Raw genomic sequence first — 14,028 nt, forward strand, 5'->3', positions numbered from 1 at the left:
TCCGCCCCGGCTTCGCCCGTGGTACATATTTACGTTTTCTCTACGTAAAAACCATCCTCGTACTTCAAGGAATATAATAAAAAAAGAATTATCGAAATCGGTTCAGCTGTTCTCGAGTTATGCGCTTACCAACACATTTTGCGATTCATTTTTATATATAAGATTTACATAGTTAATATACTTAGTATGGAGGAGATATTACATTTTGGTAACGAAAATAAAATAGTTGTTCATAATTATTATACTTATCCACTTCAATACTTAGTTCTACATGGTTCTACTTAGGTACATTTTTCGTGCAGTAATACTTTTGTAAATAATAAAAAAAATGTTTATTGTTTAATAAGGTTATTAAGTATATATATGCCTATAGTGACTGGTCTAATCAATGATCCAATAACTGTCGAACGAATTGAAATTAGTGTATTTCGGTAAGTGGCTTCTCTCTTTACCTAAATGTAATAAATTTTAAGTGTAGTTAACGTTTAAACATCACATGTAGTAAAAGGTAAGTACATACTTGTTCAGTTTTTGTCATCTTGAACTAAATACAAAATCCTTTGGCAAGTATATAGGTACAATACTTTTTATCTAGTAATTTCACACTTCTATAAGGTGTTGCTTAAAATATTAGAACTCCAAGTTGGCTTATAAAATTTTTACGATTCACATAGAGTTAAGACCCTTATTACTTTATCCCTTACTCTGAACGTGGTCGTCTTATTAGGCTATATTCTCGAGAAGTCAAAAATGTTTTTTTGCCCCAAGCGGCCCGATCGGTCCCAGACACAATAGATTTTATATTGCGTCTGTTATTAAAGAATACTTGGAGCGTAATCTACAATCGATATCGAAGCCAAAAATAGTTTTTAGAATTTTTGTCTATTTCTCTGTGCGTAGGTAGATATATGCGGGCTAAACTCAAAAAGTACGGCATGGATTTACTTCAAATTTTATCCCGGAGATCCTACGGGACCGGGAACTATACGAGTTTTTCTTTGACTATTGTATTTATTTTGACTGACCGGTTGGCTTTGTTGGTAGTGACCCTGCCTTCCAAGCCAGAGGTCGTGCGTTCGGATTCTCACCCAGCACAAATATTTGTGTGATGAACATAGATAATTGCTCTGTGTCTGTTGTCTAAATAAGTATTTATTTAAAATTATTTATGTATTTTGTATATTTATCAGCCATCTGGTTTGCGTAAGCTTAGTATGGGGATCGTGGTGTGCGAAAATTGTGCTGAAATATTTATTTACTATTCGGGCGAAGTCGCTGGCAGAAAGTTAGTAGTTATGTAATATATTAATTAGGAATACGATTCAAATTGACGACTTCTAATCAAATAAATACCTAAATGTTTGTTTAACGGCAAGTTTTTGTGCAGTATTAATTATAAATCAATATTTCTGTTTTACGCTATTGACTTGAATTCTGGATGCGAGGGTAAGTTCAATAAATAAGAAACGGTAACTTGTTTAACAGGCAAATCGATAGGACACCTGTACCATTTATTGTGATACTTCAATAATATTATAATAGTTGGTAAACGATAATTATGTCAGCGGAGACAGAAAAATATCTCAAATCAATGTATTACAATTTAAAGTACCTTATTTTAAATCACATTTCTTATTGCTTATTTCATATTGTTGATACAAATCAATCACATTGCAAGGCGTTTTATTCTGGTTGAGGCACTAACACTAGTCGTAAGTATCTAAAAGAAGGAATGATAATATTTAGAGAAGGCGTTAAATTTCCAACAAGCATTATTAATCCGTGAACCCTATAAATATCAAAAACAAATAAATATTAAAACCATATCTAACAATGAAGGCATCAATAATTACAATAATTCAAAAAAATATATATTATTATACAGAAAAATGAAATGCAACCATTCAAAGGTATCTCTGAAAACTCGACGCCGCTACAAAGACATGCATAATTGCATGCAATGGAAGAAATATCATAAGAACATTAATTACATACAAACGATATGTATATGAATAGTAAATACATGTTGTATAAAGGAAAACACGGATACAGAAAGAAGGTAGTAGTAAAGTTGTTAAATAATTTAACACGATAGGTTTATAGAAGTACGGTTTAACCGCAGATTTTCGTCAAACGTTGGAGTGATCGAGGTACATACAAAATGTTTACATTCCACGTCATCTCAGACGTCCTGCATTTCCAATACCTTCATACAACCCTTGTACACTTCGAAGATATGTGTAAAACGTGAAAACAAATATACAAAGATGGTGGGACGGAACGACATTAATGTTATTAGTTCATCCACTAAAACCTACACCTTACATATATTGCTTCTGGTTATCAATCCCCTCTTTACCTCCCAGGAGGACATTAATGAGTTACACCAGTACCGATAAGCCATCGATGTTCGTCGTAGACAAATCCATTACCTTCGATGCAAGTTATCAACGAACCAAATAATTCAGTACATGCAGTTTATGCACATGCATGATGCAGCGTCGCACCAGCGATATCATCTTTATTGATTCACTTTCTATGTTCAAGAATAAAAATTATTCCTATAAAAAATAGTTAAAATATAAATTCATTGAATATTATTGAAGATAAGGCATCAGTATTTTATTATTTTTTTTAAAGTCACTAGCCATTTATCAACTAGTAATCATAAAAAAGTAATTATAACATAATCATATGAACCTGGTTCTTATCAGGTTCTGTAAAAAAATATCTCTTTTTTTACGCAGGAATTGATTAAAATAAAAAAAAACTGACAGTTGTACCTACATTTAAATTACTATCGCCATTTTAAAATATTTTCTCGAATTGAATTACATACGTTTATTTTAACATGATACCATTACTATATTACGAACATTACGAAGTCCGCAGATTCATTAAAACTCGTAGATATATTATCTTTTTTTTTTTTACTTTTTTATTTAAGTTGCAATTCAATGATATTTATTTTTATTTAGCATAAATAAAAATATATCGAGTACGTGCTAAAATAAAAAAAAAACTTCCATTAAATAACATGTAACTCTGAATTATTAAACATGAAAAAAACCAGCACAAAATAAAATTAATAGTTTGTCTTAAACTGAGAATGAAAGTAATAAATCTTAAAAAACTCGCGAAAAAATTAAAAAGAAAAATCACCAAACTTGAAACGTATTATGCATGCTTAAAATGACCTAGGGCACAATCTAATCTGCTAATCAACTATTATATTCTATAGGTATGTAGGTATGTATGGTCGCAGTGTTTTCGTATTAATTAAAGAGTTCGCATAATTCACACAACTCAGAAAAACGTACAACTATAAAAAATTTATTTCTAGTCAGCTATCACCAAAAATCACGTCGGATAAGGTGAATAAAACTAACGTTTGACACTAACTAAAAAGCTGTTCAGTGGCTCTTTCGATTTCCCAATCGAACGTGGAGAGAGCGACTCTCGCTTGGTGTTCCTCGACGCCCATTTCTAAGAGAAGTTGCACCTTCTGGTTGAACTCCCAGATGGTGACTGGACCGCCGGCATACACGTTGGTCCAGTGTCTCGCCGTCAGCGAGAACAGCTGCTGGTTATCCTTGTATTGCTTAGCCACTACCGCGTCCTGCGGGTCGTTCGGCTCGGCCGCCGCGAGCAGCGCTTGTATGGACAGAAGTACTGTTCTTAGTGTGAGGGCCGCCGCCCATTGGTCCTTAAGTATATCTAAGCAAATAGCACCGGTCACTGACGATACATTCGGATGCCAAATTTTAGTTATGAAACGTATCTGAAGAAGAAGAACATACGGTTATTTCGATAATTTTAATTGCAAACTGATAAATTGAACGGATATAGATTACCTTCGGTGGATTAAATGGGTATGTTTCGGGCACTTTAATTTCAAGTTTAAACACTCCGCCTTCGTAAGGGGTATCCGGTGGGCCAGAAATTTCACCGAGGAGCTCTGTCCAACTTTCATTTACCAATTCGAGTTTTAACGTGCCCTCTTCCACCTATAAAAAATAAAAAATATATACTTACATACATAACTACTACAAATTAAAAAAAAATATATTAATTCGATATTTTATTTTCGTAAGTACTGAAATGAAAACAAAAACGTAAGTATGTTAATCTTCTGTTGGGTTATTTTTAATGGAGTGAGTTTTTTTTTGCGAATTAATGATGAAAAGCTTCAATGTCACAATGATTTGGTTACAAATGAAATGCTCGGTTAAATGAGAAATATCAAGTGCTATGAATAAATTGCATATCTGCGAAATTAATTTTCACTAGACTTCAGACTAACGAACGACTTAGACTAACCACTAAAACTATTTTAATTGCATTTAGAAGGTAAAGTTTAGGTATAAAGTTATAGAGGATTAAACATAATAGAGGATGAAAAGGTTCATTATAATGTATTATTGAAATCGGCCTCGGCATGTCTATTTTTATAATAGTTAAAATTTACCGTCGCTAAAAAATAAAAACCGCCTTCAAATTCGCTGGCGATTTCAATTTATGCATTTCGTGTCGAACGGCCCTTAGAACTAAACCAAATTTTAATGGGACCTCATGGCAGGTATCAGCTTTCAAGTATGTAGTAGAAACTAGAAAATTCTGAGGTAACAAACCAAAAAAATACAGTCAAATAGAGCACCTCCTTTTTTTAAGTCAGTTAAAAAATAAGGTGCCGCAGAAAAGTGCTATTGTTAGGTATATCGTATCCAACCACTTAACAGCGAATTGAACTATAACATGGGTTTATTGAAGAAACGATACAACTTCTGGTCCGGGAGCCAGCAGCAGATTTTATGACCAAGTTCCTCTCAAGCGGTAATTAGTAAAATGCATCAAAGTATAGTATTATGAAGCCTCGTGAACGTCAGCTGGAGCTCGGTTGGGGGGAAGAGCGGTTGTAGCCTCCCGTATCAGCTGACGGTTTTTCCACCAAGATACAGCCAGCTGTCATATATATTTATCCACAGTTACATATAAGCTATCATCAGGTAAATTTTTGTTTGAGAGGAAATAACGGAAAATAAATTTTTCTTTAAATTTAACTTTCATGTTCGAGACACCAGCTGACGTATAATACACCATGTTGTAACCAGCTGACTATTTTTTTTCGTTGAGATATTGGGTTAGCTACAATTTGACAAATTTTTAGCTGAGAGGAAATGAATGAATGAATGTATTTTTTTTCCTACGTGCGTGGGAGGCTACAACCGCTCACCCCCCCAACCGAGCGCCAGCTGACGTTCACGAGGCTTTATAATACTATACTCTGATGCTTCTGACGAATTATCTCTTGAGAGGAAATAATGAACCCAATTTGCACCTGGCTCCCTAACCATTCCTATAATAAATCAATATAGGTACCTAGAATTATTGATGACAATGATCACCACATTGCTCGTTAAAAGTATAGCTTAGAATACGAGAGAAATATATCCTAACGTTTAGAAACTTCTCAATAAATTTCACAGCACCATGAAAATTGTAAACTCTCGCAAAAAGTAAACTGTTGCAACCGGCAAGGTTACTTTGAAAAGTTATTAAGCGATTACAGGTGAGTGTTGATATAATTCTGCAGGGAACGGCCATTTATTTGATGAAGTTAGTCTTTGCTCTAATGAATACGGCTACTTTGAAACTAGTCGCTTTGAAAGAAGACTTATAAGATACTAGCTGCTCGCCCCGACTCCGCCGGGTATTCCTTTTTTGTATTTTTCCAAGAGGAGACGGATCAAACAATAGATAAATTATTAACGAATAATCACGGTATAAGAGCCACAACGCGTTTTGAACATTAAAAAAGTATGTATAGAAATAACACTGAAAAAGTGCAGTGAAATGGTCACTTCTTATTTGTGACTTATTAGTACTCCTAGACAAACTAGATAAGACATTTCAGAGATTCTTCATTTATTACCGACTAGCAGTCCGCCCCGGCGTCGCCCGTGGTACAAATTTCGCAATAAAAGGTAGCCTATGTTCTTTCTCAGGGTCTAAAGGTTATCTATGCCAAATTTCATCAAAATCACTCCAGTAGTTTATGCGTGAAAACCATACATACATACATACATACAAACAAACCTTTCCTCTTTATAATATTAGTATAGATAGTATAGATGACGTAAAGAATGAGTACTTTATCGTCCATGGCTACATTGTTGCATATGCTTAGTTATGCCTTGAACTTCAATAATCAATAGGAATCAATTCCAAGAGAACAATCAAACAAACAAATTTAACTTAATGAGGAATATAAAGAAAGGACTTTCTTATTTTTTGTGTTGAAACATGTTATCTCAATAAAAAAATATGGACAGGAAAATAAAAATCTTAGCATAAGAAATCAGTAGTTAGATTGTTTTTAATTTAAGTGTTTTAAATTAAAAATGATACTCAATAACTCTGGTATTTATTATCATAAAAAGATATTAGAAAATACATTTTGCATGTATTTAATAGTACATAAGTGACCTTTGTTATCTCTGACTCCTCACACTGTAGAATACATTGCCCTACTTAAACATAAGAGCAAATAATGATTTATTTGATTTATAAGCCCAGAAAAAATAAATATTTGGTTGAAAAATTATTAATTTGTGTCATTAAGTTTTTGTCACAATTTTAAATGAATTCCTCTGAAAAGTCTTGATAAATTGTTGTGATTTTTTGTGATTATGATATGGTAGGTCTGATTATAATATGTTAAAAATTATTCTTATACCTGTAGGTAATATGGGGCAGAAAAATATTTCGGTTAGCTAGTTTCACACTATTTTCCACATATTTACGTGTGCCACTTTTTGTTTATAGTCTTTGAAATTTTGAATTGTGAAGTGACACAGAATTAAAAAAAATACTATTCATAAAGACTGTTAATTTTAAATGAATACATATAATATGAGCTTTATGTTTGATAGATATAAATAAAATGTTAATGATGCATGATTTAAAAATAACTGTTTTCTCAAGTGTTTATTGGTATTGATATGATGCCAAGATGTTTTTTTTTTGTTTGTCTTATGTTTATCTTTGGAATGAATCTATGACAATATTACTTTCACTTAATGCTATAGAAATTTTTAGGCCAACAAGTTGATGGCATTTTATTTACTAAAAACTTAGAATTTCATTCCTAAAAACTGTACCTAATGGTTTTGTGGCTATGTGAGCGGAAAGATACTTATATTAATGTCTGATTAAGGCGGTATAACACACACATCACAATTAATAACTCAAGCCCCGGACAGACACAACAGAAAATCTATTGTGTCTGGGACCAATCGGGCCGCTTGGGGCTCAATGGGTTAAAGATTTTGACCATTTTTATTGTCTTTATGATTATAATATATAAATAAAAAAAATTACAATTTATGAAAGGGCAGGTGCTTTATATATATATATATATATTTACATCTGTTTCATTGATCAATTTTTTTTTTGGGACAAGTAGGTGATCAGCCTTCTGTGTCCTGCCAGACAGAGACATGTTCATGTTATCTTCACAGGTAATCAAACCCATGTCTTATAACTTGTCTTAATTTTTTTGGCTTATTTTTGCCTTATTAACTTCCCTTGAGCATCAAGCTTCATTTTAATATGGATTCCAATATTATTATTATTCCCTCCTGAAAGGCTTGTGTCCCTGCAGTGGGAACATATGGGCTCATGATGATGATGTATATGATGAATATTACAATATAATATGTGTGTACATCTTTATATATAAAAATGAATCGCAAAATGTGTTGGTAAGCGCATAGCTCGAGAACGGCTGAACCGATTTCGATAATTCTTTTTTTATTATATTCCTTGAAGTACGAGGATGGTTCTTATGTAGAGAAAACGTAAACATGTACCACGGGCGAAGCCGGGGCGGACCGCTAGTTGTATATACAAATGTGGATTAAGATGTTTTATTAATCTTTACTAATATTATAAAGCTGAAGAGTTTGTTTGTTTGTTTGAACGTGCTAATCTCGGGAACTTCTAGTCCGATTTGAAAAATTCTTTCGCTGTTAGATAACCCATTTATCGATGAAGGTTATAGGCGCTATGACCAACAGGAGCGGAGCCACGGGGGTGAAACCGCGTGGAGCAGCTAGTTTAGAGATATAAACATTTCTCTTTAAGTGTTTTTGGCCATTGGCAAAATAAATTATACTTTTTTTATATATACAATTATACATACATAAACATACAATTATACCCAAAGTGAAATGGGTATAGGTACATTTGTCTTAATAGTTTATATAAATTCATTAGAATTAAGACAAGTTTTATACAACATAACTTTATTGCAGGAATGTTGTTTTCCAAACACTTCCTAAGAGTAAGTATGTTAATATTTTCAAATTAGACAAAAAAATAAAAATACATAAACCCTACCATAGGTTAATAAATATAACGAAGAGGCATAATATGATAGGTCTAATTATTTAAAAGATAAACAGGTACACATTAAAGCACAATAAAAATGCTTTTCTTAATAAATTCATTATCAATTTTATGTTAAAATAAACCATACAATAAAACATGACTTCAAAAATATAAATTTATCCATCTCAGGTATATTTCGGGAACAAAGCAACGCGAAAATGTCTATAAAATTTTTGCATACCTTCTCAATGCTTACATCCAAATAAAAAGAAAGAATTATTACAATAATGTACCTACCGATTTAAATGGTTATTTCAAAGTTATAAACTTTGAACTTACTTCGTAATTTAAAACAAGTTATGATAATGATATAATTTTGTTGATTTAATTTAACTCTTATAAGTTATTATATAAGTTATGTACTAATTGAAACATCATGAGAACTTATAAAACAAAAAGAAATTGAAGAATAAAGAACATGCTGAATCATCCATTAAGCAAATAACAAATGTACGTGACATAAAATGTATAAACAAAAGTCTAAAGAAGAAAGAACATTCGCCAAATTATAAGTAGGTGCATTTATAATCATATTTAGTTCATATGACATTGTTAGTAAAATGCAAGTTATCTTGTAACAAGTTAAGAATACATGAAAATAATAAGTAATACAAAACTTACCTCTTCACTTTTCACGACCTCCTTGATTTCTCTTTTAATACGTTTCGCGGCTATATTTGCCATGATTTATTATAATTTACTAAAACAATACAGATGAAAAACAGCGAGCCAGACGACTCAATTGCAATTTTTTTCGTTTCGTGAAACCTATCACGAAGTCACAGACTTAAAAACCAAAATACCTAATGTTTCCAAGATTCAAGAGATTATAGAAAAGTTAATGTCAAGTCAGTATTGCTATCTTAGAAATCTTTCTTGGAAATCTTCATTAATTAAATTGAATTTTTAGAATGACTTTTTATAATTACTTCACACTTGTAAACCTTAAGATTATAGAAACGTAAATAATCATAAATTAATTCATAAGTACATTTCATTGTAGAAGAAAAAATCAAAAATACATTTGTTTTGTAAGTTCTGAGGAGTTTGCTTATTTCTCCATTGTTCAGTGTTCCAAAATTACAATGTATAAAATAATGTAAGATAGACACAGATGGATGCGAATTAATTAATTAAATGAAATAGTTATAGTCCAACAGCTATTAGAATTAAAAAATAGTGCAATGAATATTTTAATCCAGTCCTGAAAACAAGCAAAATAATTAGATAAAACGCATTTTTATGAAATGTGATCGTTAGAAGTCATTTTTTATCTTTGTAGAGTAAATATTTTAATAATATTTGAAATGTGATCAGATTTTCTGTCGTAATGTGATCATAAAATAAAATTTATAATCTATAACACCATTCGTTCTCTGATACATAGACAATGTTTCTGAACCACAGCTCACAGCTCACCGTTCGCTGCTTCATTCGTATTTCGTTCTTTAATATTAGCTCACTTCAGACCGAACTCTGCAACTTTATTGGGAGCTTTGTGCTATGGTCGATTAGTTAAAGCTCCTCCAAAATTTTGTTTGGCACTTCTGTTAAATTATTCCATATTGTAAATAAACATATATCTGAAATGGTATTATTTGAACGGTAAAAAGTGTTACACATCGCTAAGTGTTATAATAATTTTGGAATGGGCTGTGATCTTAAAAGTGCGAGGACAAAGTTATGCTAATTTACTCCCCATGTTACCGGGTTTCACCTATAATACCTGGCGTTAGAAGGTGAGTGGTATGGTGAATGCTTATTATGATAAAGTGGTAAATATTAGCGTGTTGCGGGAGTAAACCTAAATATATATTTTTTATGGTGTTGTATTTATTGCCTTTGTTACAAACATCACTTGCCTAAACGTAAATAAATTATAGAGAAAGCTATCAACGGCCCTTCTATTCCCTTTGCTTACTCCCAATACGAACGCTGATGGATATACTGCATTTATTTACAGTTTCGTTGGTTTGGAAAAAACAAATGAAATATTTTTAAGTTGACTTTTATTTATAAAATGTATTTCTCGATTTGGTAATATAGCGTTCTCAAAACATTATAAATAAACAATAATTTTATACCTTTATTGTACCTGTATGTCCTTTATATAAATATAAAATATTGTACATACTACTTATGTTTATTACTAAGATTTGTTTCTTTTGTTTTTTTTTTCAAATTTGTATATTTGGGTTAGACATCAGATATATTTTTTAGTATAAGGGTTTTCTATGGTATTAAAAGATATTATCAAAATGTTTACTCTAGTTAAATGTATAATGGAACAATGTACTACTGTAATACTTTAATTAAATAATTCTTTACGAGAGTCCTTAAGTAGTATATTATGTATTGTACATAATATGTTCCATGAGACATAATGAAAATCATCATACAAGAACAATAAGCAAAAGGTTACTGAACTAAATACCATCCACTGTTGCAACAATTTCTAAGATCCCATTTCTGATTAGTCATTGGTGTAATGTAGCCGGCAATATCTTCAATTGAAGATGTTTAATTTAATCTTTGTTCATACTTAAGTATGTTAATTTATTGTATCTGATTCCTTGTCACATCAATCTATTCTTTCTATTGTATAAGTGGTATTAATTGTTATGCATTCTAACTCCATCTGATTTGATTATATTTGTGTGGACTTCCCTTTGTGATCGTTAAAACAGATATTTTCAATGCAACTTAGAAACATATTATTTCTGCATAACTTTTATGTATAACACAACAGACTTAAAGTTTTACTACCTATTAGATCCATTTTAGATAGTATCTCATTCATATACCTATACAATTCATATACCTATTCATATACAATTATATTTTATCCTTAACAACTAACATAACATCCCTGAAAATACAAATTAACTATTAGTAAAACATTTTGTGACCGCCCCCTTGGTACAGTGGTTGACCGACCGAGGGGGACACAGAGGGGTCCTGGGTTCGATTCCCGGTGGAGAAGAGAAGGAAGGAGAGAATTTTTGGATTCTAATAGAAATATATTATATGTATATCTTTCTGGAAAATAGAAAATAAGCAGACAAAAATGAAATAACTCTACTTATTATTTAAATATTGTTAAATACATACAATAATGTTCAAAAAGTTGAAATTATCATTTTAATTACTTCTTAGTTAGTCTAAGTACATATAATATTTTTTAAAATGTGAAACCAACATGGTGCATGGTCCTGTCTGCTTTGGGGTATAGTTTTCTATACTCATAAATAATAAGTAATAGTAATATGCTCGAGTCTATAATATCATTAAAAAATGCTTAATTGTATAAGGAAGGTAAATAAGACACACTGCCTACATAGTATAAAACAGTCGCTTTCTCTGTCCCTATGTCCCTTTGTATGCTTAAGTCTTTAAAACTACGCAACGGATTTTGATGCGGTTTTTTTAAATAGATAGAGTGATTCAAGAGGAAGGTTTTAGTATATAATTTATTAGGTTTTAGACAAAGCGGGCGAAGCCGCGGGTGGTAAGCTAGTAATACATATATGTACATAATAATATGTAAATGTATGAAAACATTTGTTATGTTTAATTGAAAGCAATGCGCTATTAGTCTCTAAAAATATAGGTTCCATTTTACAGGTATAAGTATTTTTTAATAAGTATTTTTTGCAAATAAAGTTGGACATAGTAGCTACCAAGATGTGGGATGAGATAAATTTAGAGCAACAACTTCTTAAACTTTAAAATAATATAGACAAAATGTATATTAAAATTGATGTACACTATATTTTGATGTATATCCATACCATCCATACTATCCATACTAATATTATAAATGTGAAAGTAACTCTGTCTGTCTGTCTGTTACTCAATCACGCCTTAACTACTGAACCAATTTGCATGAAATTTGGTATAGAGATACTTTGATACCCGAGAAAGGACATAGGCTACTTTTTCCCCCGGGAAATAGGATAGGTTTTTATCCCGGAAATCCCACGGGAACGGGACCTATGCGGGTTTTTCTTTGACTGCACGGGCGAAGCTGCGGGTGGAAAGCTAGTGTACATATAAAGAGAGAAAAATATCTATGTCAAAATTATTATACAATTATTATATTATGTACCTACACACTTAATAATTTCGTGGAACGAACCTACACGTTTATTCGTTTACTAACTTATATACCACGGGTCCACCTAGATACACACCTATTTTTCCGAACAAACCTATATTTTTATTATATAAAGTGAAGGCCCCTATCCCCAAGTGGAGTAAGGGGCAGATGCATTATGCATACATCTGTTTCACTGATAGATTTTCTTTAGGGATAAGTAGGTGATCGGCCTTCTGTGTGCTGCCAGACCAATACATTTTTTTTTCTTCGTCCCGACCGGGAATCGAACCCAGGACCTTTTGGTTCTACGCTCACGCGTCATTCGTCAACCACTGTACCAAGGAGGCCGTCAATTTTTTATTATATGTTGTATTAGATATAAATTTCAAATTTATACGAGGCAAGGCATGAGAAAAATAGTCTTGACAGACCGGAAGCAAGATGAACAACAAAGTGATCCTATAATGGCTCCGGTTTTTCCTTTTGTGGTTTAGCACCCTAAAAATGATCAAAGTTGTAGCAAACACTAGTTACAATTTTCAGTCAGTTTAATTGACAAAGTTAGAAATCACACACACACATCACGATAAAACACTTTTGGCTTTCTTATTTTTTCTTGTGATAAAACGTTTCGTATTATTACTATAAAAATATTTTAACGTAATAAAACTAAAAATAAAAGTAATTACACAAAATGCTCTGACAAAGATCTCGCAAATGTTTTAGTATCAAAAAAAAAATCATAATAGGTAGATAGGCATGTCAAGTAGAAAACGTAGAAGTGTGAAAATTAGAGGTTACTTCGTGATTTTTTTATCAAGTCAATTATATGTTTTTGATCAAACAGAATCCTTGAAAATATCAACAGGTTTGATATATATTTGATTTATTAGATTTGGTATGGAATATTACAGGTATCATCTAATAGAAGATTGGTAATTTTGCTTTGTACCCACTCTCAAGGAGTTCGTATTCACCTGTTAAAGCAATGTAAGCCACTAATTGGCAATATTGTTATCGCATATCCGAGGGCGTTCACGTGGGAACCGGTAATAGACGTATTTGCCCACATTCTCCTAATTATTCCCGGATAAAAAGTATCCCACATGTATCCTTAAAACCCCCTCCAAGATCAAATGAAAATCGATTCAAAAAAATTCCGGACAGACATAAAGCCGTGGAAAAAAAGTTTCAGTATCGTGAAACCAGCTTTCGAGAGAACACGGTTCTTTTGAAATCACGGACCGAAATTTTATTTATATTAAATATAGTATATGAGATTTTAAGAACAATTTACGTGAACGCGGCCAGCGTCACCTGATTGTAAGTGGTATTCGTTGCATGTTAGCATCCACTATGCTTAGTTGCAGATAGGATTGCAGGATAGGAATAGTTCTACTGTTTAGTATCGAGGTGAAGCTGAGCTTTCCAGTCTTCAATAATAACTAATCTTAAAAATTATTTAAACATTTCTGAAT

At 31.9% G+C, this 14,028-nt stretch overlaps 2 protein-coding genes across 3 annotated transcripts in view; one reads left to right on the forward strand and one right to left on the reverse strand.

Moving 5' to 3' along the window:
• Nucleotides 1–1,830: 1,830 nt before the first annotated feature.
• Nucleotides 1,831–9,263, reverse strand: Ubc4 (ubiquitin conjugating enzyme 4). The gene is made up of 3 exons (XM_090101887.1): nt 9,073–9,263; nt 3,855–4,007; nt 1,831–3,781 (listed from the first exon to the last, which is right to left on the reverse strand). Exons 1-3 carry the CDS (start codon nt 9,133–9,135, stop codon nt 3,398–3,400), a joined length of 600 nt encoding a protein of 199 aa, XP_089958013.1. The 5' UTR covers nt 9,136–9,263; the 3' UTR covers nt 1,831–3,397.
• Nucleotides 9,264–9,927: 664 nt separating this feature from the next.
• Nucleotides 9,928–14,028, forward strand: part of Ddr (discoidin domain-containing receptor 2) — a 45,855-nt gene continuing 41,754 nt past the window's right edge. For both annotated transcript variants that reach the window (XM_090101899.1, XM_090101907.1), the window contains exon 1: nt 9,928–10,190. The gene's annotated coding sequence lies outside the window, so the exon portion shown is untranslated. The remainder of the gene's footprint in view (nt 10,191–14,028) is intronic.

This window comes from Colias eurytheme, chromosome 1, assembly GCF_061535395.1.
Source record: "Colias eurytheme isolate Ceu_HAF_F1 chromosome 1, ilColEury1 Martin Lab GWU primary, whole genome shotgun sequence".
Lineage (NCBI taxonomy): Eukaryota > Metazoa > Arthropoda > Insecta > Lepidoptera > Pieridae > Colias > Colias eurytheme.